This window comes from Melanostigma gelatinosum (genome assembly GCF_949748355.1).
Source record: "Melanostigma gelatinosum genome assembly, chromosome: 24".
In the NCBI taxonomy this organism is placed as follows: Eukaryota; Metazoa; Chordata; class Actinopteri; order Perciformes; family Zoarcidae; genus Melanostigma; species Melanostigma gelatinosum.
In genome coordinates, this window is record NC_136657.1 from 3,542,280 (window position 1) to 3,569,068 (window position 26,789).

Consider the following 26,789-nt stretch of genomic DNA (forward strand, 5'->3'; position numbering starts at 1 on the left):
GTTGTATGCGCATATACTGTGCGCGCGCGCGCGTGTGTGTGTGTGTGTGTGTGTGTGTTAATCCCACTCCGCCGTGGTCAGGTGATCAGTTGCTGAGCAGCTGTGCAGCCTCGGTGTCGCTCACAATCACACAACGGGAGAGACCGGCGCCGAACACACACGCTTCTCACCCGACGCTTAACGTTTTGAGACCGTCCGGAGAAACGCTGCCTTTAGGAGCGTCGTGACCGCGAACCGACATGGGGGACCGAGTAGCTTTACTGCTGCTGGCTGTGGCGGCTTCGGCTCTGGCTGCAGAGGTAAGAAAACCCGTTCTTTTTTTGTGCGAGATGTGGAGAAGTATTTTCACCATATTGTGTCTGTTAGCTGCGTCAAGCTTGATGGAGTTAGCCGCAGCTAGACCGGAAGCGAGGCGGTCCTACCTCCAGAGCTAAAGCTTAGGATGCGTTGAAGGGGGAGGAGGGGACGATCACATTCAAAAACTGACTGATGGAAGGATCATTTATCATCATAATGCAACACAGACTTATATACAGCTAATTCATTCTACATTAAATAAGAAAATAAAAGCACAACCATACACTGTAACGACCCAGTCCCTATTCTGCGTTATGTCTTTGTGTCCACCACTTAATTTTCCTGCGAAACAGACACGAACCAGGATCAGTGTAATATAATACATTGCGTTTACTTGGCTACTTTACTTTAAACAGTTGGTGTGGCCCATTGTATTAATAAAGAGTTTTATGTTGAAGGTTCAAACCGGAAGTGTTGTGTTAAAGCGTCGGCAATTTATTGTGAATTCCTGGATATTTCTAAACCGCTCACTGTGTTTTACAACAGCAAAAAACAAACATTTAGATATTTTTGTATTCGGTTTTTATTTGTGATCAACCCCCCTATAAGTACTTGATAATGACAAATAAACTTGTATTTATTGTTCCGATGCGGCGAAGTCTCCCTTTAAACCCGTTGTATCTGATTTATAGAGGCTGTGTAGCAATGACGAGAACGTCCGACACATTTGATCCACAGCTGGACCCATAATGTGTCCTTTTCCTTTGTTTGATGCATTGACGCGAGTCGCCTTTTCCTCCGATTTAAAACCCGCTACATCGCAACCCGTGTTTGTAAACAAGTACCCGAGTAGCACTGCGCAAATGAGTCTCATCGCTGTCGTCATAACACGATTATTTACTGGTCATTTTGGGCTCATTGAATGCCATTTAAAGTCATCACAGGGAGTACATGAAAAGCGTATTGTGTCGTTTTCCGTATCCCGAGGGCTCATTTTAAGGGAGTGGGCGTGTTTTGGGAATAAAAATAAGTAAAAAAAAAGACGTCTCGTTGCTTCACAATGAAGACTTGACGACAGATTCTTGCGTTTTAACGGCGCAAATATGCCCGTGAAGATGACGGCATCCTCATGAAAAAGCATTGTGAACGCTCTCCGTCATATTTCAGTCAGATGGTAGAGAATGGAGAAGTAAGATGGCGGCGGTGCACTGCAGCATTTAGCGAGGGTCAGGAAACTGGGAAGCCAACAGGAGCTTTGATTCTCATTGTTTGCCTTTTTAAGCTGCTTTTTCTAACCCATCACGGGGTTTTCTGTGATAATAGTCGTTATTTTACACGATATATTCTTTAATATCCATACAGCGGATAGTTTCACTAAATCACTGCTCATCCTTTTTTTTTTTTTTCAAGTCTCTGCCAAGAAACGGGCTTTGTGCAAAAATAGCTATTTCTAACACGCCAGGGACTTGATGTTGCAGTGATATGACACTGAAATAAATAATAATTTATCAAATTCTGGCATTTTCAGCACATGTTTGTAGAAATGTCTTGAAGTTCTGGAAAACACCATTTGAAACATGGGGATGTCCCCAACTGAGAATGTTTCTCTCTCCATCTGTTCGCCTCCGATGTGAGAGAAATGACACATTCCTGTAACCACATTGTTTCAGATGGGGGCAGCTCTACGTTGTCCGTTGGATCTCCGGGCAGTTACACAATCTTAGCGCGTGTGTACACCATAAATGACTTTTAATCGATCGACGGTGCCAAACAATGGCTCTTATTCTCCATTCGGGCCTCTTGTTTTTGCTGTCTCGGCCATTTCTGCTCATTTCTCCTCCGGGTGAATCCGGTGTAATGTGGCGGCAGGCGTTCATTGTGTACGGCTTTTAATCAGTGGACTCTGAATGAATAGTTTGAGCTGTGGCTTTGCTCGTAATCCGTCCCTTTGCTGCCTCGAGGAGTGTTTACTTTACGAATGTCGAAGGGCAGACGTGATGAAATGAGATGGAACAGTAAACGATATAAGCGAGATAAAATCTGACTTGATAATGAGACGGTTTCTTCTTTAATATCTTGTTGGGGCTTGTTTATACACCCCCCCCCCCCGACGGGCCGGCGGTGTGTGGAGCGTGGGAGTGGGATGCCAGCCTGTTGTGTATTTGTGAATCCTTGGGAAATGGCTCTTGGATGGGTGCAGGCAGTCTGTTTGTGTGCACACTGCAGTCTTTCAGCCCCGGGCCCGGATCAGCCCGCTCCCCTTATTAGCGGGTTTAATGGCATTATGCCCGTTGGCCGCCGCCAGTGTTTCCCTCTGGCACCTTCTCCGCTGCTCACGCTGCAGTTTTTTTTTATGCTATCAAGCTCAAGAGTGGCTCCTTTTGGACGTGCATGTGGTACCATATCCAGACCTGAAGCAATCAATGAATTGATTTGACGCTGGACAGGAAATCAATGGCACCATTTGGACAATTGGTTAATGATTTAGGTTATTTTTCTTCAAGCAACAATGGCTAAAATTCAGTGGCTTCTCAAATGTGTTTTAGTTGGTCGGTGGGACAAAACAAACGCATTTCAAGTCACAAAACGCAATTCAGAAAATTGAAGATTCATTTCAGTCAGTTTAAAGTGTGCACAATTGCCAAACTTGCTGGTTTCCGATTCTAAAATGAGGTCATTTTCCCTCTTGTTACCCAAGGTTGAATTGAATACCTTTGGATTCTGGATCAAAAAATGAGCAATTTAAACACGTCCCCTTTGCTCTCAGAACTCGACGAACTGTAGATCTTTTAAAACGGGACAAATAAATCAATATGGGAAAAATAATCAGTAGCTGCAGAAAAACAGGCACCAGTCCTACCGCTCTCTGTGGTTCTATCAGTGTGTCATTCTCCATGTGCCCGTCTCTCCTCGTCTCAGTAAACAGTGGACATTGTCACGTGGCAAGACTGGATGTCCTCTCATTTAATGAGACATGAAAGGAGTTTGTCTCCAGCGCTCCCTGGCTTTTGTCTCAAACCCCCCCCCCCCCCCCCCCCCCCCCCCCCCAAAAAAAACAATCCTTCGTGCCTTACCAGTGCAAATAGATGGCTTGTTCAAACAGAGCACATTGTCCATTCTTGGTTGTGTCAACAGCAATGACACAGCAGCGCTCCCCAATTAATGCCCCCCCCCCCTCTCCTCTGTCTGTCCTGGAGAAAAGAATTCCTGACCTTTTGATACTGTTGTTTCGGTCGTCATGGTCCCTGAACACGAGGATAACGCTGGTGCGCTCGTTGTTTTTATGGAGCAGCTGGCGTTTCTCTCTCGTGAACACCGAAGATGCTTTCGCCTGTTGACCTTTGCTCCCTCCTCCGTGTCACCCTCTTCTCCTAGTCTCTTTGTTTTTGTTTTTGGTGTCATCCTCACACTCCCGGGTTTGTGCGTCCATACCGTGTTCTCCTACTGAAAGGTAGCCCCCCCCCCCATCACCATCGCACCGCTATTTTCCATCTGTAAATATCAGCGGCGCTGTTCCTTTCACCACTGCTGAGTAAGCAGCTGTTGGTACGGAATGTGAATAACAAGCCGGGGAACGAGTCGCTCCGACCTGCGCAATTACTCTGCAGCATCGAGTGGCGTTCACCTCATCAGCCGTGTTTGTCGCCGCGCGCCGTGACTCGTACCCGCCCGCCACTCTGACTCCAGAGTGTCTGACTCCATCTGTGAGGCCCGTGTCCTCTCTGATGGACCCCAGACTGGAGGTGTAATGAACCAAGGAAACGCCGGCTCACCTATACGCGTTTACTCATACATCTTAGGAATTTATTAAATATCTGAGTTGAATTTGTAAGGCCCATTTCAAAAAGAGCTTCACCAGCCACTGCCAACTCCAGACGTGGGCCAGATGCTGATGATGTTCCCGACCAAAAGGTCAGAAATATAAATTAAAAACGTAAAATGGTATTTGCATGGTTTGTTTTGTGCCTATGAGCAGAATTGAACAAGCACTTTTTATTTATTTCATCTCAAATGTAAGCTCTTCCCGTTTCACCACCTCCATCGACACACAAAAATACCGACGGGGGGGGGGGGGGGGTCTTCGTTTTCTTCGAGGGTTATATTCCTCCACTTAGAGAAATGATCTCACCTCGTCCTCTCACTTGTCTCTTTCCCATGTCTCCACTCCCCGTCCTGGGTGTTCAGGGCTTCCATAGCACTGGAGCCTTCCCCCAGGTGCCTGGTACTTTCACTATAATTAGGCCGCTGTGTGTTATTCCCCTCGTTCTTCCCACCCATTCCTCCCTCGCTCCCTCCTTCTTGCCATTTTCCGCCAGAGCAGTTTCTCACTCTCGCCTTTTCTTTCTTTTTTTTTTTTCCTTTCCCTGAAACGCTGTGTCATCCATACGGCGTGTTACTGATGTGCCCTCGGCTTGAGAGTCACAGTTCGGAGGGTTTATGAAACTATTACCTCTTTGAGTCGGGCGACTCGCCATCAATTGCGGATGACAAGTCCTCCTGCAGTCCAAGTGTGAAATTGGAACACTTGTTTGAAATGCCAAGGTGTGTGTGTGTGTGTGAGAGAGAAGAGAGGGGTGAGATGGAGGTTTGCGTCAGAAAATGGACGGGCCTTACTGACTGTGCCCTGCTATTTCTGGATCAGTTTCCTGTTTGGCCTCCGTGAAAGAGGCGGACTTCCTGTGTTATTGCAGTCGCCAGCAGAACTAGCTGTGTGAGTGCGTGCGGTAGGAAGCCATTGTTAAGAAAATCCCTCATGTTGGAATCGACAGTGTGCTCTGTAAGAAAAAAACCCCAAGTCACTTAGATTTGGGATTTGGGAAATAGAATGTCCTCTTGTTAAGCTGGTATTAATCATAATTTCCTTGTTTTGGTCATTTTATTTAGAATTAAACTGACTGTGTTTCCTGTCTACCTGCCGGCCCTCCCCGGAGGAGGTGCTCGTGACCGCCGATGACAATTCCAGATATACGCGCCCATCAGCACCCTAGGGCCCTGATTCACAGTGACTCCTAGTAGCAACACGGAGGAGCTCGCGTTCAGCCGTAAATCATTTGTATGCAGCTATAAACACGCTATTGGGCTTCTGGCTTCAGCCTTTTTCAAATGGAATTTTTGATGACTATGAGTGTAGGGTTGACACGTATGCATCTAACCACAGGGCCAACATGCATGTATGATGTATGACGCTGCGACATGCTGATGATGATGCAAATGCGATACAAAAATTAGGTTTTAATGGTTTAAAAAACAGCCGTTATTCAGCTATTTTTGTCAACAGCTTTGTGTAATTTCTGACCCCAGTAGCCACAGTTCACCGTGTGATCACTGCGGGTATAATCTGTGTGTGTGTGTGTGTGTGTGTGTGTGTAGGCAATCACTGCTCCATCTGTGTATATTGGCGGCCCACTGTCGGGTGACTCCCAGTTGAATACCATTGAGGTCAGAGGCAGTTTAGCAGGTCGTTACTGAATGAGCCGGCCATTACGCTTTTTGGGACACAGACGCACCTGCATGCACGCCCGGCTACATGCAGGTTACACACACACACACACACACACACACACACACACACACAAAAGCACCAACCCTGCTGATGAAATTCCTCCTCCCAGGTGACTTGGATAATGGTGTTGCCTCGGGTTGCCACAGCGATGACAGAGGGTGGTTATAACAGGCCGTTCCCCCGGGGGCTGAGAGCAGGCGCTGTATCCATGGTGATTATTACTAAGGAAACCGAGAGTCCCTCCATCACGTGGAGAGAAATTAAATGGGCATAAGTTAATAAGATAATGCTTCAAACTAACCACACACACACACACACACACACACACACACACACACACACACACACACACAGACCAGAGTGGGATAGCATTGCAGTCTCACTTTAAGTCCAGTCAAAGACGATCTGAAGGTTTTAAGTAACAGCAGGGCCTGCTTGCCGAGGTGATTACACTGTGTGTGTGTGTGTGTGTGTGTGTGTGTGTGTGTGTGTGTGTGTGTGTGTGTGTGTGTGTGTGTGTGTGTGTGTGTGTGTGTGTGTGTGTGTGTGTGTGTGTGTGTGTGTGTGTGTGTGTGTGTGTGTGTGTGTGTGTGTGTGTGTGTGCGTGCGGCAGGCACGTCTGTCCCCTCGCCCGTCTTATCTAATTCCGCCGTCACACATCCTCCCCAAGCTCAGCAAACAAATTCCCCACTGCGACGCGTCTTGTAAACAACGCACAGACAGCCGGGCCGGTGCTTGATTCCACCGCGATTGATTGATTAATGACCCAGAGCGAGGCAATACAAGTTTGTTGTGTCACATAGCGCGTTATCCCGCTCGTAAATGTTTAATGGCTGCCAGCGATAACACAATAAAGGCCTTATTTGCATTGTGTTACTGCCACTCGCGGGAGGAGATGCTTCTCTGTCGACGTAGAGATTGTGTGTCTGAGTCGCACACAACCGTGTCACCAGCTGACATCGTCTTGTTGCTCGGTGTGTCCCAGCCCGGACAATAGAGCCCTGTCCTGTGTGGCTCCTGCGACACATCTCGCTCTCCGGGGGAGACCCCCTGTGGGATGAGATGATCTAAGACCCCCCCCCCCCCCTCCCTCACCACCCCCACCACCCTCCCTCCAACTCCCCATGGCAGGCCTGGACCACTCAGATAAGACTGCACAATTAATAGCACCGCAGGACCAGCGCCCATGGGGGGACACTTCAAAGATTGTGTGTGTGGAATGGATATATTTGCAGTTTGTACGCGTCGGATGCAATATTTCTCTTTCTGACAACCCCCTATTTACATTTAATGGCTAATAAACATCTTCCCTGCCTTTAGTGCCGCCGATCTCATCTGTGAGGGGCGCCAGCAGTAAGCGGGCTCATTAACACATATCAGCACATTTTACAGTCCCTTTACAAAATGACTGTGCGACGGAAATGGTTGTGCAATTTACATAAAGGGAGAAGAAGAGTTGTTGTGTCTTACAGACTCCTACACACGGGGAGTGCTGCGCAGCTGCATTGATCGATGAGAATGTTTCTTTGAGGGGCAGAAATTCAGACGGTCAAGATCTCATAATAAAGCGGAGTCAGCCTTTTAAGGCAGAACACACGACACTCAGGCTGACGATGACGAGGCAAAGATCACGTTGCGTGTGTCTCAGGCTCTCCTGGTGGGTCATGGGTTTCCAGCTGTGGAACGCTTTAGTACTACAAATTTGGATGTTATTGCATTACATTGTTAGATTGTCGGTTTGTCTGTTTTGTGTGTTTTTTTAGTCTTTTTAGTTTAGTTTTTTAGTCCTTCTATGAGCCTCCCTCGGGGGGGAAACTAATTCCGTTTCAACCTCAAATTATTTAGTTTTGTGTAGTTTTAAAAGCCATCATGGCATGCCAAGCTTTAACAACTTGGACACGGGCTATTTGCAACTTCATTCTGTGGTCCCATGTGGGTCAGCAGCCCCAGTAGCTTAAGTCCGTATCTTCTTTCCGTGACTGACTCGATTTTGCCCCGTTTCTTTGCAAGTAGCGCACCAAAACACCGGCATGACTCTTACCCTCCTTAAATTCTTTTTATGGTGGAATTTGTTCGGGCCGTGCCAGCTTTTCTCCACTGCAACTTTTTGCTCATTTTTTGTGTTGGTATGACTAATAAGAGCGGCAAGAAGCTGGAGAACATTTTCGATGGATCAGAGTTTTATTTGCATCCCTTGTAATTTGTGCTGGGGGAGAAGTAGCACGCCAAGCAATATGTGACGGGGGGGTTCTTAATTGACTCAGGGGTCAATCTGATGGCCTGATCAGCCTCCTCTCCCCTTGGCTTACTCCCCGTCGTTCCGGTGATGGCTATCATGCCAGATTGAGACCAAAGGGGGATATTTCTCCTGACCAGGCTGCCGTGCTAATCCTCAGTGCCCAGATTACTGCTCCTTCCCCTCCCTGCAGGATGAACGGCTGGTAGACTGGCAGCAATGTGAACCAGGGCTGAGCTAGGATAAAGACGGAGAGAGGAGGAGAAGAGGGAAGCCTGGCGTCTCCTCTTACAATCTACATTTGTCTACCACTCTGCCGCCGACGTGTCTCACCGTTTGTCAGTCTGGCTTTTCTTTGAGTCCATCTGTTGCTCGCTCGGGCTTGATTCTAGCTCCCCGGCATTGAAGAAAAAGAAGCCATTTCCTCTCACCGTTCTGATCTTTTCTCCCGTCGCGATTGCAGTGATTATTTCTGCACACAGTATAATCAGTGGCGTTGCTGCCACTGAGAATCTTTTGGGAAATGTTGACGGAGCCGGCACTGAGCTGAACTAACCGGAGACGCACTCGTTCTTTTCGACTGAAAAATTCCTCTTTCTGACTCCAGAATTACCAATCTTCTTCCCATTTAAAGCCTTCCGTGATTTTCCATCAGCCTCCCTGTCCGTCCCTGGCCCTCCATCCCTAACATCCTTTCGGTTTCACAGAGCGCTTGACCTTCTGCTCGAGCCCGACGGCTTATTGTCCAATTCATCTGTTCTCCAATCTCTCCACGTCTCTCGCCATTGTGGTTATTGTTCTTCCTCTCACTTTCTCCTCCCGCTCCTGCCTCCACCATCATCCCGGGACTCTGATTTATAAGCTTGCAGCGAAGGCTTTGCTGATCCCTCCTCTCCTCTCCTCCTCCTTCAGAAGAAGACATAGCGGTGGAAAGGCTGAGACGCAGGAAGGAGAAGAAGGAGCGATTGGCAAGGATATGATTTGCCAGCCAAAAGAGGACGACACAAAGAATTTGAATGTCAGCGAGCAGTTGGCTCCGAGTTAACTACCTGTGCCTCGAGCAGAGAGGAAGTTGGTTTATCTCTTTCAATAAGCGACACAGAGAGGCCAGAGGGTGAGCGGATAAGGTCAAAATGAAACCGGGCACCGGGAAAGAATTAATTAAAAGATAGCGCACGCTATTATTATTATTTTTAAAGATTATTTGAACACTTTCCGCTCCCACTTGGCCCGTGGGTTTAACTGTTAATGAGCGGGACGGGATCGGATCTGCTCCCCCGTTGGGCGCTCCTCACTCACAGATGGTAGTGTGGGAATCGAGCCGCAAAACCTCTAAATAACCCCACGCGGTGCAGATGGCCCGGTGTCAACACTGATTGCCACCGGTGTTAAGTTGCCGTGTGTTCGAGCCGAGGCGGGATTTACTGATTTCCTTGCGACCGCAGCACGTTGACCTGCGACCTTTGCTGGTGCATGTACGACCCGTGGCCGTGTGAGCTGATCTGTGATGTTTTCACCCTCATTTGTGAACCATTAGCTCATCGAAGCAGATTAATGAACGTTCTTAAAAGTGGAACATTTGTTAAATGACACATCCACTAATTTGACAGGGAAGATTCGCCGTTTGTGACTATAATTGACATTTTGCAGCCGTGGCAACCCCCGCCAGCCCTTACAGTTTCACTTATGGAGGCTGTACAAAATATTAAGTGCACTCTAAAATGTATAACAGCCACAGAACGCTGTCTGGTCTTCTTCTGCCAAGTGAGTCAATTCTGTCAATATCTTTAAATTCAATATAGTGAAAGCCGGCAGAGTTTCTTTCCCCCCGATACACCAGATAGATGCCTGCTAAATCGATGCAAACACTTGAGTTCTCAACTTCAAATTGAGCTACATCGATGCCCCCCCCCCTCCCCTTTTAGCTGTTCTCAGATTGGAAGAGGACTTTGTGCCCCCGGCTGTTTGGAGAGAATAAAGTCTGGAGGAAAAAATATGCTATCCGTCTCACAAAACAACATTTGTTTGCCTGCCAGGGCCTTCAAAACCATTAACTAGATTACGGAGCACACAATGGCGACAGTCCCTCTCCTCCCTCCCTCGCTCTACTTCTCCGCCCCCCCCCCCCCCCTCTTGTATTCCCTCCCATTTTGTTCCAGCTCATTTGCCAGTACAATGCAGACATTCAGCGGTTTGTCTGCACCTCCTCTCCAAAGGGAGCACAAAACCTCCTTATGCAGGCAGACAGCAATAGCACACACACGGATGCAAAAACCAACACCGAAATGAACACATTCATGCCAAAGGCGGGCTTTTCTCTGTCACACACACGTTTGCTCACACACCCTCCCCTTGCCTGCGGGCAGCTTGCTCTCTGTGACACAAACCCAAAATGAATCATCAGGGTTATATAAACACTGAACAGTCTATGAAAAAGCCAGCATGGGCACAGAGACGTACACTCTTCACATAAATGGCATTGCACATGGAGGTTGAGTGTGTGTGTGTGTGTGTGCCTGTGCGTGGACATCATAAACAACAGAGGGTGTATTGGATTGCTCCAGGCCTGTTTGAGGCAATTTATTCGTCCAAAGCTATTGATTTTTGATGTCCATCCCTTTCGTGCCCTGTTCTCCCAGCATCTTTCAGGGAGGTCTTTTGCACATCCAATGGCAAACATGACCCGAGGCCTTGAACATGATGCAAGCACTGTTAAGAGTTTCATTATAGGAGCGCAGAAATGAAACCCACAATGTGACTAGAATCGGGAGAGGAGGAGAATTAGTTCCTACGTTCCTCTCGCTAACACCTCATCTTTGGCTTTCCTCTTCTTCTTTCCCTCCTCTCTCTCTCTCTCCGCTCCTCTCGTCTTAAACCAGCTTACCTCATCTTACTTTTCATCGAAGACGCTAATCTCCTCTCCTCCCCCTCTATCTGAGTAATGAAATTGAATTGCATCCATCTTGCATTTTTCAGCGCAAGTGCTCCAGAAGTCACGAGCGGTACATCTCATTAAATCTCTCCCTTGCCTGTCCCCCCCCCCCCCCCAGGTGCCTACAGATGTTTCCATGGGTCTGTTGGCAGAGCCCCAGGTGGCCATGTTTTGCGACAAACTCAACATGCACATCAACGTGCAGAGCGGCAAGTGGGAGCCGGACCCCTCGGGCACCAAGAGCTGCATCGGCACCAAGGAGGGCATCCTGCAGTACTGCCAGGAGGTAAAGTGTTGTAAAGAGTGGTCTAACTTGTTTATTTCCCTTTAAAGCTGATAAGACTCTGGGCTGTAGAAAAGGTGAATGTCAGATAGTAGTGAACAAACGGTAATAGTGTGACGGTGAAATGCCAGTGTCTTTTAGGTTGCAGCAGGGTTAGAGAAGTCATTTCAGACCATTTGAAATCATTTTGAGTGAGCGACGTGCCTTGAAAACGGCTCTCATTTGGCCTCGTATGCTGCGATATATGAAATACTTAAGCTGTAATTGCCCAGTGTTTGGTTTGTTTTGATTGTGCAATAAGCCGAGACGATAAACTTTTACAGTCATGGCATTTTAGTAGGATTTTTTTGGGCCTGATAATTTACATTTTAGCAATCAAGCGGAGTCTCAAATTACAGCTTCGTCTCGTTTACGATAACTATAATACTGTGTGTGTGTGTGTGTGTGTGTGTGTGTGTGTAGGTGTACCCAGAGCTCCAGATTACCAATGTGGTGGAGGCCAACCAGCCAATCAGCATCCAGAACTGGTGCAAGAAGGGACGCAAGAAGTGTCGCAGTCACATCCACATCGTGGTGCCCTACCGCTGCCTGGGTGAGTCCCACATCTGTGTTTACTCCCAAGTCACGACAGACAAGGAGTTAGGAGTCAGTTATGCTCTACGGGAGCCATCAGTGTTGGTTGAAATGTGTCTTCAGTCAATCAAAAGGGCTGACGCTGCCCATTGTGTATGAATTATAAACATGGATGTTGGTTTTTTTTTTTTTTTGCTGCAGTGGGAGAGTTTGTGAGCGACGCCCTGCTCGTTCCTGACAAGTGCAAGTTCCTGCACCAGGAGCGCATGGACCAGTGTGAGAGCCACCTGCACTGGCACACCGTGGCCAAGGAGGTGAGCACACGCCTATACCAACGCTGCTGCAGCCACTAGCGGGGACAGTGACTGATCCGATTCTTCCGTGTGTCGTTCTCGTCCTGTGTCTGCTCAGTCTTGCGGAGACCGCACCATGAATCTCCACGACTATGGGATGCTTTTGCCGTGCGGCATCGACCGTTTCCGAGGAGTGGAGTTTGTGTGCTGTCCCGCTGAGGCGGAGCGCAACGCCGACAGCGCCGAGCAGGACGCTGATGATTCCGACGTCTGGTGGGGTGGAGCGGAGACTGATTACTCCGACAACAGGTACACACACACACACACACACACACACACACACACAATCACAGACACGGATAAATGAGGCAGCAGCGGAGTAATACATCAGCGCTCAGATGAGATACTGCCACTTTCATTTTCAACCTTTGCCATGAGGATGTATTTCTCTCATTTGAAGTAAAACTGCAGGTTGGTTGTAATTTAAAGTCTTTGGCCTTCCCCCCCTTCACATTCATCCTCTTTGCCTTCCTTATTTCCTCATCCCTCTCTCTCTGTCACCTCTCCTCCCCCCCCCATTTGCTCTTGTTTTCTCCATATGTCCCCTTACTCCCATTCCCTCCCTCCCCCCTCTCCCCTTTTCTCTCCATCCCTGCTTCTCTCCCAGTATGGTGCGGGAGCCAGAGCCAGCGGAGCAGCAAGAAGAAGCCAGACCATCTGTGGTAGAGGAGGACGTGGAGGAGGAGGAGGATGATGATGATGAAGATGTGGCTGAGGAAAATGACGACGAAGAGGAGGAGGAGGAGGAGGAGGACGTGCTGGACAACGACCAGGATGGAGACGGAGAGGAGGATGAAGAGGTGGAGGAGGAGGAGGAGGAGGGAGACGACGACGATATCGTCGACGCGCTCGACGACGGCGATGACGCCGACGAGCCCACCACCAATGTTGCCATGACAACCACCACCACGACCACCACCACCGAGTCTGTGGAAGAGGTCGTCAGGGGTGAGGAGCATTTCTCACGCGTGTCTAGTTTTGGTTCTCGTCTTCCGTTACAAATAGACCTCGTTTTATGTTTTCATAATCGGGGTATCTGGAGGTCTTCTTTTAAAGGGACAGGTCACCCCAAATCAATCTTACCTGCAGTGCTATTTCTACGTAGATGGTAGTAGTTGCATACCTCCTGCTGCGCAGTGATGCGGTTGGCGGGTGTAGTTCAACAGAAAGAAACTAGTTCTAGTTGGAACAAGCTTAGTTGTATAACATACAAAAACGCGCTTCTCTCTCAATTCTTTATACTTTGCGCAACACAATTGAACTTCATGTTCCCCAGCAATTAATTTCCCAGCTGTCATTTTTCTTATTGCGCTCATCTATCATCCCAGAGCGTTCATTAGCTACGTTCCATTAGAGTCAGGACTGCTTGTTCCGCCTTTGTTTCTTTATTGTTACATTAGTAAATTCCAACCTGGCTTTCTTCACATGCCGCTGTATGTGACGTAAAGCATTTTATTTGGATACGTCCTTTGATTTAAGTGGCATATTTTACAAGTGAACAGACGAGGCAATTTTTCACACAGCACGACAAACCGACGAGGCAGTTACATGGCGTCTGGTGAGCTGAAGAGCCTTTTGTGGCCGTGTACTGCTTTGTGAGTGATGACGAAGTGTGTGTGTGTGTGTGTGTGTGTGTGTGTGTCCTCCAAGATGTGTGCTGGGCCAATGCAGAGACCGGTCCGTGCCGGGCCATGCTGTCCCGCTGGTACTTTGACCACGAGGAGGGCCGCTGTGCTCAGTTTATCTACGGCGGCTGCGGAGGCAACAGGAATAACTTTGACTCAGAGGAGTACTGCCTGTCTGTCTGCAGCAGCGTCAGTAAGTCCCGGGTTTGTCTCGCACCCTCGTCTTTCCAAGCTGTCCACTGATGCTCAGACGTTTCTTGCTCGGCGTGCTTCTCTTCTAAACGCTCCCTACCTGTCGGCTCCCTTCCTGGCTAACTTTTCCCCGCCGCCGTCTCTCCGTGTCTGTCACAAATCAATGTCTTTGCACTAAAAACAGACTAATCCCTCGTGGAGCCTTAACGTCGCCGACCTGATCGTCTGTGCGCCGCCTGTTCCCTTCACTGTGTCACACTCTGCTCAGTTTGTTGCTGGTTTCCTTCTATTCGTGAGGCATTTTGCAGTACATTTCAGTTTGGACCACTGGACCGAGTTTTGTTTCGAGAGCTGGAGACATGTAAAGAAATCCTGTATTACAACATGGCTTCTCTGAATCCTCTGTGACGAGGTTTGATATTTCAGAATAAGTTGAATTTATTGGTTTCCATTAGGATTAAGTCGTGAAACCAAAAACTACACACTCCAACTCCAGCGCTTCGACACAGAGGATTCATTTTCATGGACAGTTTGCTTTACAAGCTTAATGACACTCTAGAACTCTAGGAAATACTCATCAATGCGTCATGACACTCCTGCACACCTGCCTTCTGCGGCACATTGTGATGATTGATTATCGGTGGCGAGGTTGAAAATGAGGATGATTGCGTGATGGTTTTCGCACCGTGTTGCTGTATTTGGCCTTCAGGTGTTTGTTAAAGACGAAGGCTTTAAAAGGAAAAGTATTTCTCGCCACTAGCTGATGAGCCAGACGTGATCATTCAGTCACAAAGGGAAGTGATTGGATCTCAAATAGTTGCTCAGTCTTGGATTGCCAACCAATTTTTCTTCAGGCTTTTTTTTCTTTTCTTCGCGTGTGTGTGTGTGTGTGTGTGTGTGTGTGTGTGCTTTCTGCTCTGCTGAGTATAGTGGAGGTGCAAAAGTGCCGCAGTGTCTTCTTTCCCCCCACGACAAAACACACAAACCCTTTTGCACTTGCCTGTGTGGTCAATTAACAGTCACTCACAGTCTCAGTGCGCCTCAGAAATAGTCCCAATGAAAAACCATTCAGTGTATTTGGGGGATTATCCAGAGTAACAAGGACACCAGTTGTACTTCATTGAACTAATTCTGAAAGCAGAGACAGACTTCTCTAAACTCCATCAACAACCACACTATCTGCATGATGCCACTCGAGGTAAGTGAGAGATCTTAATTGCGGAGAACTGATCCTGAAGTGATTTTGAGGAATGGAGGCTGACAAAAGCACTCTGCTGAGGTCAAAGTGAAGAACATCTCTCCGTTGTTGTTGTGTCTTGTGCAGTCATGCGCTCTCATCAGACAGAACCGATTTCACATGATGTGCGACCTTCACGCATCACACACACACAGAATCACACGCGTACCACCAACTACTTGTGGAAGATAATCAACTTTCCACAGATTTAAATCCCGGTTTCACGCTTTATGTGGTCCATTTCTGCTTCTTGCTGCTAAGTCGACCAAAATCCAGTCCCTGCTTTTGAGCCCAGAGGATGAATTCCAGCGTCGGTGTTTTTGGCATGTGAGCTGCATCACGCTCTGAATGAAGTTATGTAAGTGAGAGATGGGTTTTATCCCTCTTCTACAAAAGACTACGGGTCATCTGAAGCATTCATTTGATTGCTTTTTGGAGGGTGCTGGCTTCCAGCTACAGCTGCTATCTCATCTTCCTTCTCTCCCGATCTCACACGAACCCTATTAACCCATTTCAGGCTCTGTGTTTTCAAAACACGGAGCCTGTCCCCAGATCATCCAAATGAAAGCGTGCAGTAAAAAGATGAAGAGTTTTCATCCTCCTGCCTCCTCTTTCTCTCCCTCTACTTCCATTTCATGCAGTACCCACGGCCACGCCCAGCTCCCCCGACGCCGTGGACCACTACCTGGAGACGCCTGCTGATGAAAACGAACACGCCCACTTCCAGAAGGCCAAAGAGAGCCTGGAGGCCAAGCACCGCGAGAGGATGTCCCAGGTACTGATGGAGAGAGGAAGGAAGGAAGGGAAGGAAGGAAAGGGAATAAATGAGGAGGGAGGATTTTATGTTTTTGCTGTTGATGTTTCAGTTCAGCAGACTGAAAGCTCATCAGCTGTCACTGTGTACACATGAAGCCGTGACTGTGGCTGAGCAGGCAGAACAGAGGGGGATTTTCTTTGTTGCAGAGAGAGGACAAAGATTTTTTTTTCCCCCCCATGAATTGAAAATAGAGGAAGAAAGGGCGTGTCAAGTAAAAACGAATAGGTGCCTTTTTCTTTTTTTTTTGAATCCCTCCCGGGTAAGCCGACCGAGCCAATTCAACTTTAATTGTGTTCTTTAATCAACCGGCTCGCGCTCCGGCAGAGAGCCAGATGGTCCACAGCAATGTCAGTTTCAAAGCTCCAGACAGGAGCAATAACAACCTAGTGGCTCGAAAAGCGCTGTTTTCCTTTCCTTGGCCAGAGTTTGTGCACCGCTCTAGATGGCTTTTCTTGCGTGGGTAGCTACAGCCGCAGTATCATCGGATTCCGCACAGTTCACTTCATCCTTACAGATACTCTTGAGGTCATGTGTTTGGTAAAGGCCTGGGTTGAACGAAAGAATTCACCCAGTGAGTCAGAGCGGACGAAGCTGACCGAAAAAGGGAACAGAAACTGTCGATTTGGGACTTCTGCTGTCTTCGTCACGCTGCACTTTGACCTGGCACGTAAATCCCCTTGTGATTTGAAAAGCAGACACTCCACCATTTCAACGTTTTCAATCAGAAAGGATAATTTACACAGACCGGAAGGAGCTGATATTTTCCCCCCCTGCAGCCCAGATGTTGTCTTTTCAAAGCCGTATAAAATGTCAGACTTTCTACCATTTAGAGAAGAGCAACGAGATGTTTCACGCAAGTGTAAAATCAACCTGTGGCAGCACATGTGCAGAGATACAGTCGGTTGACAAGTTGCATTCAATTTGATGTACCCAGGTGATGAGAGAGTGGGAGGAGGCTGAGAGGGAAGCTAAGAATCTTCCCCGTGCAGACAAGAAGGCCGTCATCCAGGTTAATACATGCGCGTACAGGACATGCATGGAACCGCCCGACGGTTGTTTGTGAATGCGTTACCCATATGTTGCAATGTGTGCAGCGTTTCCAGGAGAAGGTGGAGGCGCTGGAGCAGGAGGCGGCCAGCGAGCGGCAGCAGCTGGTGGAGACCCACATGGCCCGGGTGGAGGCTCTGCTGAATGACCGCCGCCGCCTGGCTCTGGAGAGCTACCTGACGGCGCTGCAGCAGGACCCACCCAGGGTACGCTCTACAAACGCAGCTCAGCAGCGTCGTCCTCTCCTCTGGCTGATGCAGATGATTGCTGGGCTTGTTCTGTCTGTTCTGACCTGCCACAAAACATGAATATTCATAAAGTTTGTGTTCTGCTTAGTTTGTCCTATGTAACACCGACTGGTTTGGATTTACACATTCAGTTTTTCTGATCCACGCTGTATATAAATGTATCGCCCCGTCCTTCCTCCGCTCCCAACCCTCCGTCGTCGTCTGTTGCAGCCTCGCCACGTCTTCAGCCTGTTGAAGAAGTATGTGCGTGCGGAGCAGAAGGACAGGCAGCACACCCTCAAACACTTTGAACACGTCCGCATGGTGGATCCCAAGAAGGCCGCGCAGATCAGACCTCAGGTAATGATGTCATTTTTTTATGAAGAGGCTGATGCAGCTTTGTGTTTACTTCTGTCTGTGTGTGTATAAAAGGTGCTGACCCATCTGCGTGTCATTGAGGAGCGTATGAACCAGTCTCTGGGACTTCTCTACAAGGTGCCCGGTGTGGCCGACGACATCCAGGACCAAGTTGGTGAGTTTGTGACAATTAAGACGCTCGTTTTTCACTCTAAAACATGACGTATACGTGAAAAATAGAATCCAATTCAGAGTAGAAACTCAGAGGTTTTAGCTGAGAGAGCAGCGTCGGTAGAGAGACAAGACAATAACAATGTGACAGTTGACCTTGGCATGAGAAAGATATATTAGAAGACACAGCGTCCTGATTGTGCTCCATGTTGTGGAGAGATTGAACGCTCCAAAGTCCAGCTCCCCCAAAAAACGGGAGTGATTTGGCCTCATTCTTCTGTTCGGAGTCAAATGAAACTGTTCGCCAGGAAGATAAATCCTCCCTCCCTCTCTCCCCCTCTCCCTCCCTCCCTCCCTCACTCTCTCCCGCTTCTGCGTTCGCTAGGTTTCTGTGGGTTTTTGGCTTTATTGGAGATGAGTGCGTCACGCAGCCATCTGTGTCTCTGTCTCGGAGACTGTCACAGTCTGCGCTGCCTCGGCCAAACACACACAGGAGCAAACGTACACAGAAGAAAAAGCACCATGTTCTGTAACATTTCTCTGAGGCTGTCTGTCCCTCCTGATTGAGCAACAGTTGGGTCCTTTCATGGGATAAAATATTTTCTTTAAGCAGAAATAGAAACGCTTGTACTCCTTTTTAAATTCTAATTATCAAAGAATTTATTCTTTTGTTTGTCATATTTTCACCATAGGGAGCATTTTATGTTGAAACGAACTGACAAGATACAAGAAGTTTGACAAATGAAGTGAAACTTCCTTGCTTCCCTCTGTCTACTTCCGCTTGTGTCCTCTGACCTCCGTCCTTCCTTCCTCCGTCCAGAGCTTCTGCAGAAGGAGCAGACAGAGATGGCCCAGCAGCTGGCCAACCTGCAGACGGACGTGAGGGTGAGCTACGGCAACGACGCCCTGATGCCCGACCAGGAGATGGGGGACGGCCAGACCGACCTGCTGACCCAGGAGGACACGCTTGGCCTGGGGGGAGTCGGCTTCGTCCACCCTGAGAGCTTCAACCAGCCCAACACTGAGAACCAGGGTACTTACTTCCTGAAGCACCGGGTTGTTACATTTTGGTTCAAAGTTGACAAAAAAAAACGCCCAAAATGTATTTGCTCTCTTTCTTTCTCTCCAGTTGAGCCAGTTGACTCTCGCCCCAGTCTTGACCGAGGCATTCCCACACGGCCAGGTTGGTGCTGTTGTCCAAAAGGTTTATTGTACACTGCTTCAGCTCATGGCTAACGTTGCATGTTAACTTTCACAATTATTGCTACGTTAAAGTAGCTTTCAGGCTAATCATATAAAACAGTTCTCCTGGTTAACTCATGTCTCCTCTTAAAAGGTTGCTTTGAAGTACAGACTTGCAATAAAGTCAGCACGGCATTTTTCCATTATCTCTCCTTCTCGCTGCCATTGTTTGCACACAGCCAGCTCCACTTGACCTCCATTAAGGCGTTAGCTGTGGTTGTTGATGCAGAGTCTATACTGTGCTGTATATGTGCTATATTCAATTCCTGCCGCTGTCACATCCAACACTCGGCTGTCCGTCCCGCTTTAGCAAGTGAGTTTGAGGAGGGGAAAGCGGCGGAGTGTCACCATCCATAATGGATGGTCCTTTTGCTTCCCTTTGCCAGTGACTGGAATGAAGATGGAAGCTGTTCCTGAGCTGCGGATGGAGACAGAGGACCGGCAGAGTACCGAATACGAAGTTCACCACCAGAAACTGGTAAACAAACAACAGAGAGCAAGCTCATTTGATATGCACCGATCCATTTGTATCCGCAGACTAAACAGAGACAAGGACACACAAGCATGAAGGTGAATTCACTGACACATTGCAGGCTTGCACTCTGCCCACTTTTCTCCATAAGTACACACACACACGGGCGTTTATGTGTGCATGTATTATTCTGGTCACCCACAGGTGCTGCAAACGTTACCAGGTTCTAACCCAGTCCTGCATGCATTCATTCATCTCATCCAGTATTGTAATAGCAGCACAAAAACCTCAATCCGTCCTCTGTCAAATCCAAATCCGCGTACCTTATTCTTCACACCTAAAGGCTTTAATCTCTTTAATCCCTACATTTTATTCCAGATCACATTTCTTGCATTCACGATGCGCAGCCAGTGTGTCAGGCTGCCTCTTTGAGTCAACGCCTTCATTTGATATTCGCCGTAACCCCAATCAGCGTTCTGCAGGATTAATCTGGAGGAGGCTCGCCCGCCTGAAATTAAGTCCACACTCGCTGCAGTGTTTGACACGAGCAGAGGTAGCAGTGTTTCCAAGTCGAGCTGTGTTCTTGTACGATTATCTGCAGTTTAGTGGTGGTGGAGGAGAAGGTTTCCGTCCCATTATCCCTGCTGGCGTCAGCATAGGTGGAGTAATCAGGAGTTGTTTTCCTCCCTTCAGAAGCCGCCATTTGCTTCTATTTATTTCCACGGAGCAGCGTAATCCTTGAGCCTTCATTTGCTTTTTTAATCGCGTGTTAGGATTGTGTTGTGTTGTGTGTTGTGTTGGAAACAGGAGTAAATGGGCTGTAACTCTGAATGTCAGCCGCATTCTCCTCCGTCAGTGATATTCAAAGATGGTGGAATGAAAGTAGACGCAGCGACTAAAAGCACATTGGATCTCTGGGAGAAGTAACATGCAAACCATCTAAGCACAATTAACTCTCAGGCCTGCTGTGCTGAAAGCACACTCATTACTCAGCAGTGTCACGTGCACACAATAGCACATAATGTCCATGGTGCACAATGAGTCCTTGGTGTGCATTGAAAGTCTATGAAAAACCATCCCGCTGGTTCCGATCGGTCGCGTGACAAACTATCTGTCCTTCTACTCCCCGCAGGTCTTCTTCGCCGAGGACGTGGGCTCCAACAAGGGCGCCATCATCGGCCTGATGGTTGGAGGCGTCGTCATAGCAACTGTGATCGTCATCACCTTGGTGACGCTGAGGAAGAAGCAGTACACCTCCATCCACCACGGAGTCATCGAGGTGGGAAACGGCGGACCCCCCTGTGTGTTTGTGTGTGCGCGCTGTGTACAAGCTGTTCTCGACGCCCGTCAATCTGGTGTGTGGGGGGTGATGCTGTGCACATGCGCGCACGTGTGTGTGTGTGTAAGCTGCTCGTCAGTATTGAATGTGTGCATTTGTGGATGGATGTATCTGGTGTACAGGTGTTGTCAGAGTCTGAAAAAAAGGCTTAAACATGTCGAGTTGGGATGGTGTTGTACACTCTGCTCACTAAATTTGATGGGAATAATGGCAGTTAACAATTCATTTCCTGCCTCTTTTTTTTCTAATTATCCTCATTTATCACTCGAGAACTTCCATTGGTCGTTTAATTAAAAAAGAAGTGGTGGTTATGGCAGCCGTGTTTCTTTATTTTTGCCGATTACTCTTCCAGGAGGCATTAAAAAGGTCTTAAAATGTAGATTTGATTTGTAAACACCACGTGTGTGTGTGTGTGTGTGTGTGTGTGTTTAACCTCCCCCACCCTCTCTCTCTGGCTCCCCTCCAGGTGGACGCTGCCGTCACACCCGAGGAGCGCCACCTGTCCAAGATGCAGCAGAACGGCTACGAGAACCCGACCTACAAGTTCTTCGAGCAGATGCAGAACTGAGGAGACTGTCACATGTACACAGACATCTCCTCCCACACATCTACCCCCCTTTCCTTCCCAACCTACCCCCCCCCACCCCACCCCCTCCTCGAATAGCCCCACGTCTCCACGAGGTAGTGCGTCTTAGATCATTGAGTGACTGAAATAGTCAGTTACGACCATGCTGGAGCGACCGTAGCCAGGGTTTTCTTTCATTTCTGCCTGGGCGCACACTGTGGCCGAGCCAGTTTACACCATGTCTGTTCACTTTATCGGAGCGAGGCGCCTTTTAATTAAAGAAAGGCGTTTTTACTCGCTGCTCCGTCTGGGCCTGCTGATGTATGGAAAGAGAGAGGCCCCGCCCAGCGCTTTGAAAGAAACCCTCTCTCCGGGGAAGGAAGCGCTTTCTCTCCACGCTGATTCAGGGCCAGTGCATAGTCGGGGTTTTTCCGGCGTGGGACAGTTTTAGGTGTGGACTTGTGTAGGCAAATCTGACCGCTGATCAGTGGGATTTTAGGTGCACGCTGACCCTGGGCCTCGTTTACAAAAATTGGTTGCAGAAATTATGACTTATTCATTTGTTTCTATCACATTCTTTATGATAATATGATGAACGTAGGCTTAAATCAGGCACATTTATTTTTCTAAATGAAGTCTATTGTTTCCCCACTAACTGCACCACTACTGCACTCACTCTACAGTCTACACTGGAGTCCCCCCCCCCCTCCCCCTCCCTCCTCCCTCCTCCCCTCCCCTCCATCCTCGTTTCTTTCGGCATTCTTACGATAGCTGGGCTGTGTTAAGTCACACAAGGCTCTTATGGATATTTGGAGATGCTGATGCTAATGAATATGTTGATGACGACGGTAATAATTATGTATTCTGAATGAGCTGTTTTTATTTTCCAGTTTTTTTTTCTCTTTTCGTTTCAAGGTTTTGTTTTTCAAAAAAGAATGAAAACGGAGGAGAGAAAAAAGTCAACCGATGTAAAGTCCTTTTTTTAAATTGCGTGTAATGTTACTGAAGTAATGCTGAAGTCTTAGCTGTTCCTATGTAGTGCATGACAACAGTGACAACAGGATTTGGGGGGGAAAAAAACACAAAAAAACCAACCAAGATCTTAACGCTGCTCTCTTGAGATCCTTCCTCACGTATAGATTGTCATTCTAGCAAGATTGTACATTTAGTATCTTCTCGTGATCATGTGACTTCAAACAATGGAAAAAAATATATCTAGATGAACGGGCTCTGCTTTGATATCATGTAAAATACACATTTAAAAGAGATCTGTGATTTTGGACTTTAAGTGTGTTCCTCATGTCTTTTCTTTTCTTTTCTTTTATAAACCATGCTACGTTCCTGAAGCTACAGGAGGGGGGCTGGCTTCATCTCTGTTTGTACATTATTCTCATTCACCGAAATATATTGTGTTTAAAAATCCTCATGCATAGGGGCTCTCAGAAATCACCCCCTTATATATATAAATATATCTTTTCTTTTGCTTTTTTGTTGATTTCATGTTTCTTTGTTTCTGGAAAAGGGACAGGAAGGTTACAGGGAGCGGGAAGGGAAAGAAAAAAATGTGAGGCATCCGGCATGGGGGATGGGTTAGGATTATCTCTGCGTGTATGTTTTGTCATTCTCAGTCTGGTGTTTCGTCCAGTTGTAAGCCGACGCAGTCTATTTTTTGGTTTGGTAATCATTTTGCTGGTACAAGTGGAGTGCTGAGGCGGAGGAGGAGGAGGAGGATAGAGGGCAAGGTAGACAGGAAATGACTTGCAGTTCCAGATGGATAGCCAGCCAGCCAGCCTGTGTATATAATGGATTTTCCCTCCCCAGCACCTCCTTTCCCCTCCCTCCTTTGCCTTCCTTTCCCTCCAGGCATGCTGCTCACCTCTCCGCCATCAACGCACACTTGACTCCTCGGAGGCAGTGCACCGTCGCCTGTATATAGATGGTAGGCGTTCACCATTGAGAGAGCTGCAAGTGAGTCGGGGGCAGGGACATGAGAGCAGGGATGAAATATGAGTCTCCCGTTCATCTTCAGTCAGTCAGCTCATGTTCATGGTTTGTCACCATCCCAACAGTGCATGGAAAGAAATACACTCTCCTCTCGCTCTGTGAATACATCTAATGGCGAGTAAGATCTGTGAGGAAATGGTGTTGATATGGAGGCTGCAGTGGGGTGGGTCCTTGGTTTTCAGAGTGTGCTCATTAGAAGCCCAACAGAGGGCAGTAGAGTAGAAGAGGGAGCAGGATTTTCTTTCTATCTTTTTTTCTTTTTCTTTCTGTGTGTTATATATTGGTTTCGTTTTCCACTGTGTAATATTGTGCAGGCCATTTGCATTGACTGGGAAACCGCTTTCTACACTGTATTCCATAATAAAGTTTTGAATGTACATACAGATGCTGTCTTTGTGTTTTTGATGTTTAACGCACACCTGCTTTCTTCGCGCATCGTGTTTTATTCTAGTAATTTGGCGTCTAGATCTTTGGTATTAATAATTGAAAAGGTGTCAATGTGAAAAATGATACTCTGAAGGAGAGGAGAGGTCCGTCTCAGACATAAAACTGGACACTGGAAATTCAGTGTGTTGCTCAAGGACACATCAGAGGGCTTCATGACACATGAACCCATGTATTCTTGCCAAAAGTTAAATTACTTTGCATTAAACTGAAGTCAAATCTCTGATTTAGGTGGACCACATCCACACTCTTGAGATCAGGGGGAAGACAGCAATCCACTTGAATATCCTATCCTGCCGCTATGCCCCTGAGCAAGGTGCCAAACTCCTAATTACTCGATTTGGGGCGCCTGACCTTGGCCATGGTGAAATTATATACAGTAAAATGAACATATCCGGGATAACAATTGCAGTGGAAAAAGTAGAAGATTGTGTTCCAGAGGTTAATAAAATGCCCATAACTACACTGTGCCTTCTGGTGTGATTATCACAAGTCAAACAGCAACAGATGTTGTAAAACAATTATTTAAATGCAATGGTTTTTATTTGCATATTTTGATTTGGGATAATTTGGTGTCATGTGAGGTCGACCTAGATATGCGCAGCGCTGCGCAAAGGTGGCGCCATGTTGACGTCCACAAATTCCACAACACTCCCACAATCCACCGCGGTCATCCATCCACACTTGGATCTTGTACTGAAAGTGTCAAACCCAAGGTGAGTAGAGTTACTGAGTTTTAAAACAAATGCAATTAAACATGTAACTGTGTCCTATTTGTCAGAACTGTACATAGTGATGAATACATGTCCTCATCTTTAGTGAATATTACGTTAGCATGGCTTACTGCAGACGACGGAGGACACTTGAAAGCTAAAGCTATCTTAGCATGTTAGCATTAGCAGGTGTTAGCAGTTGAGTGTGATTGAAGCAAACACAAGATATTTAGCTGGCTAAATATTTAGCTGCTAGAATGAACCCGACTTTGCACGATGGTGTTGAGACGCAACGAAATAGTTTAAGTATTATAAGTAACATATAACGTGGCACCTGTAAAGTATGTAACTAATGTTAGCCAATTCAAAGTCATTCAGCTATAGTTAGCTCGGTACAACAGCAGCTAATCGAACGTTAGCAATGCTAGCGCTTAATGGTTATTTGCTCCAGCTAACCAACGCACAGCTCGTTGTCCAGCTAACAACGTGACTGTTGGGCTTTCTTCTTCCTTCAGATGGCGCTTCACCGTTTATTCCAGCTGTCTTCCGTGCTGCGCTCCGCCGTGAGCCTGACCCTGCGCAGGAACATCGGGCTCTCTGCGGTCCTCTTCAACCGGACCAAGGAGCTCGACCCGATCCAGAAGCTGTTCTTGGACAAGATCCGGGACTACAAAACAAAGAGCAAGTCAGTATATGATGTATAGCTCTTGTCATATACCCACATGTCATGTCCATACTTTGTGTGAGGTTGGACTGATCAGAGTCCAGATATAAGGACAGTAGGGGTGACTCGTTTTGTCGATATTCGCCATGTTTGCTGCCATCGGCAAATAAGGTGCATTCGCAGATGGCAGTGGCCGATTTTTATCCCCTGTGTTGCATCAATTTTGCGCCCGCTATATATTGTGTCGGGTCATTTGCGGTCGATCTCAGACAGCAGTAACCAGCTGCATATTCGCTGAAGAAGCCACTGGCTGGACACTACTCCGGCGTGACAACAGTTGCGACCTTTGAGCAAGGGATGAGGCAGCGAGGAGCTCAACATCCACAACATACCAACCACATCTTAATCAGTCGTTCTCTTGCTGCATCCCTAAAAGATAGAAGCTCAGAGTTTAGCCTTAAAAAATGATTAAAGCAACTTTTTGGCTTCTTCAGCATGCGTTTGAATTTCAGTCCTTGCTGCTTCTGCATTTACATCTTCTCCATCATCGCTGTCACGCTCATCTATTGAACACTATTTGATGCCTTGGCTCACCCAGGTCTTCGGGTGGCATTGTGGAAGGCGGAGCAGCTTACCAGAAGAACGTGTCCGAAGAGGTAACCAAACTGCAGAGGCTCTACGGCGGAGGAGACCTCGCCAAGTTCCCCGATATCCATTTCACAGGTTAGTTTGAGCTTATGTTGGTTTACATTGTGTACCGTGAGCGCGTGGGTAAAATGCTGAATTGTGATAAGCCACAGCTGTGGAATTCCAATAAGATGTTCTTAAAATGACTTGACTGTTTTTGAATACCGGTACGTGACATTCAGAGATTTCTTGGTTGCACACTATTTAACAGGTCCCTCTCATACATATGTATTCCTTTGCCACTAGAGAGGCTCACTGTAATGGGGCTTTGTCTGTGTCTATATACAGCACATAGTGACACTTCTCAAAGCAGGACGAAGCTTTCATTAGAGCTTCACTGTATTGTTGAATCTAGATCGAGCTAGTTGTTACATATTGCTGTGGTCTAGATTTTAAATCTAATTTCCAGTATTTGTAATGTGTTGTAAAGCTGTGATATGTCATTTCAAAACCAACAACTATCACTAATGATTCTCTTTGTTTTTGTTTTCCAGAGCCCAAGCTTGAAGAAGCGGCCAAGTGAATGTTGTACATCTCCTACATGTCACACATATGTTGTATTTAATAAACAGATAATGGATTGAACCATGATGCACTGGTTGTCAATGAAAGGTACTTAGTATGAGATTTGGAGTTATCTATTGCCTCCGAACGACTCAACATGGCCGACGGCTGAGTTACTGTGCTACCAGCGCTAACCGTAGGGTGGGTGCTTTGCTTCCACGGCTGTGTTGTCAGTATGTTGTATGAGAGCAGTGTAGGGCGGCGGTCATAAGTTAGCCAGTTGGGCACTCTCACACGCAGCAACA

The 26,789-nt window shown here is 47.4% G+C and overlaps 2 protein-coding genes across 4 annotated transcripts; both read left to right on the top strand.

The window, feature by feature from the left end:
- On the top strand, positions 1-23,855 carry appa (amyloid beta (A4) precursor protein a). 3 transcript variants are annotated; one of them, XM_079296143.1, is made up of 17 exons: positions 1-299; positions 11,087-11,254; positions 11,714-11,843; positions 12,026-12,138; positions 12,236-12,426; positions 12,785-13,125; positions 13,828-13,995; positions 15,873-16,006; positions 16,983-17,057; positions 17,152-17,301; positions 17,554-17,682; positions 17,755-17,854; positions 18,671-18,883; positions 18,980-19,033; positions 19,479-19,570; positions 20,697-20,843; positions 21,370-23,855. In XM_079296143.1, the coding sequence occupies exons 1-17, from the start codon at positions 240-242 to the stop codon at positions 21,469-21,471; spliced, it is 2,367 nt and encodes a 788-aa protein (XP_079152269.1). In that variant the 5' UTR covers positions 1-239; the 3' UTR covers positions 21,472-23,855. The 3 variants fall into 3 exon arrangements, with proteins under 3 accessions (XP_079152269.1, XP_079152270.1, XP_079152268.1); XM_079296142.1 differs by having other exon boundaries at positions 3-299; positions 17,143-17,301; XM_079296144.1 differs by lacking the exon at positions 13,828-13,995 and having other exon boundaries at positions 2-299; positions 17,143-17,301.
- A 716-nt stretch (positions 23,856-24,571) lies between these two features.
- On the top strand, positions 24,572-26,571 carry atp5pf (ATP synthase peripheral stalk subunit F6). Its single transcript, XM_079296590.1, has 4 exons — positions 24,572-24,632; positions 25,145-25,314; positions 25,892-26,016; positions 26,475-26,571. Exons 2-4 carry the CDS (start codon positions 25,145-25,147, stop codon positions 26,501-26,503), a joined length of 324 nt encoding a protein of 107 aa, XP_079152716.1. The 5' UTR covers positions 24,572-24,632; the 3' UTR covers positions 26,504-26,571.
- Positions 26,572-26,789: the final 218 nt, after the last annotated feature.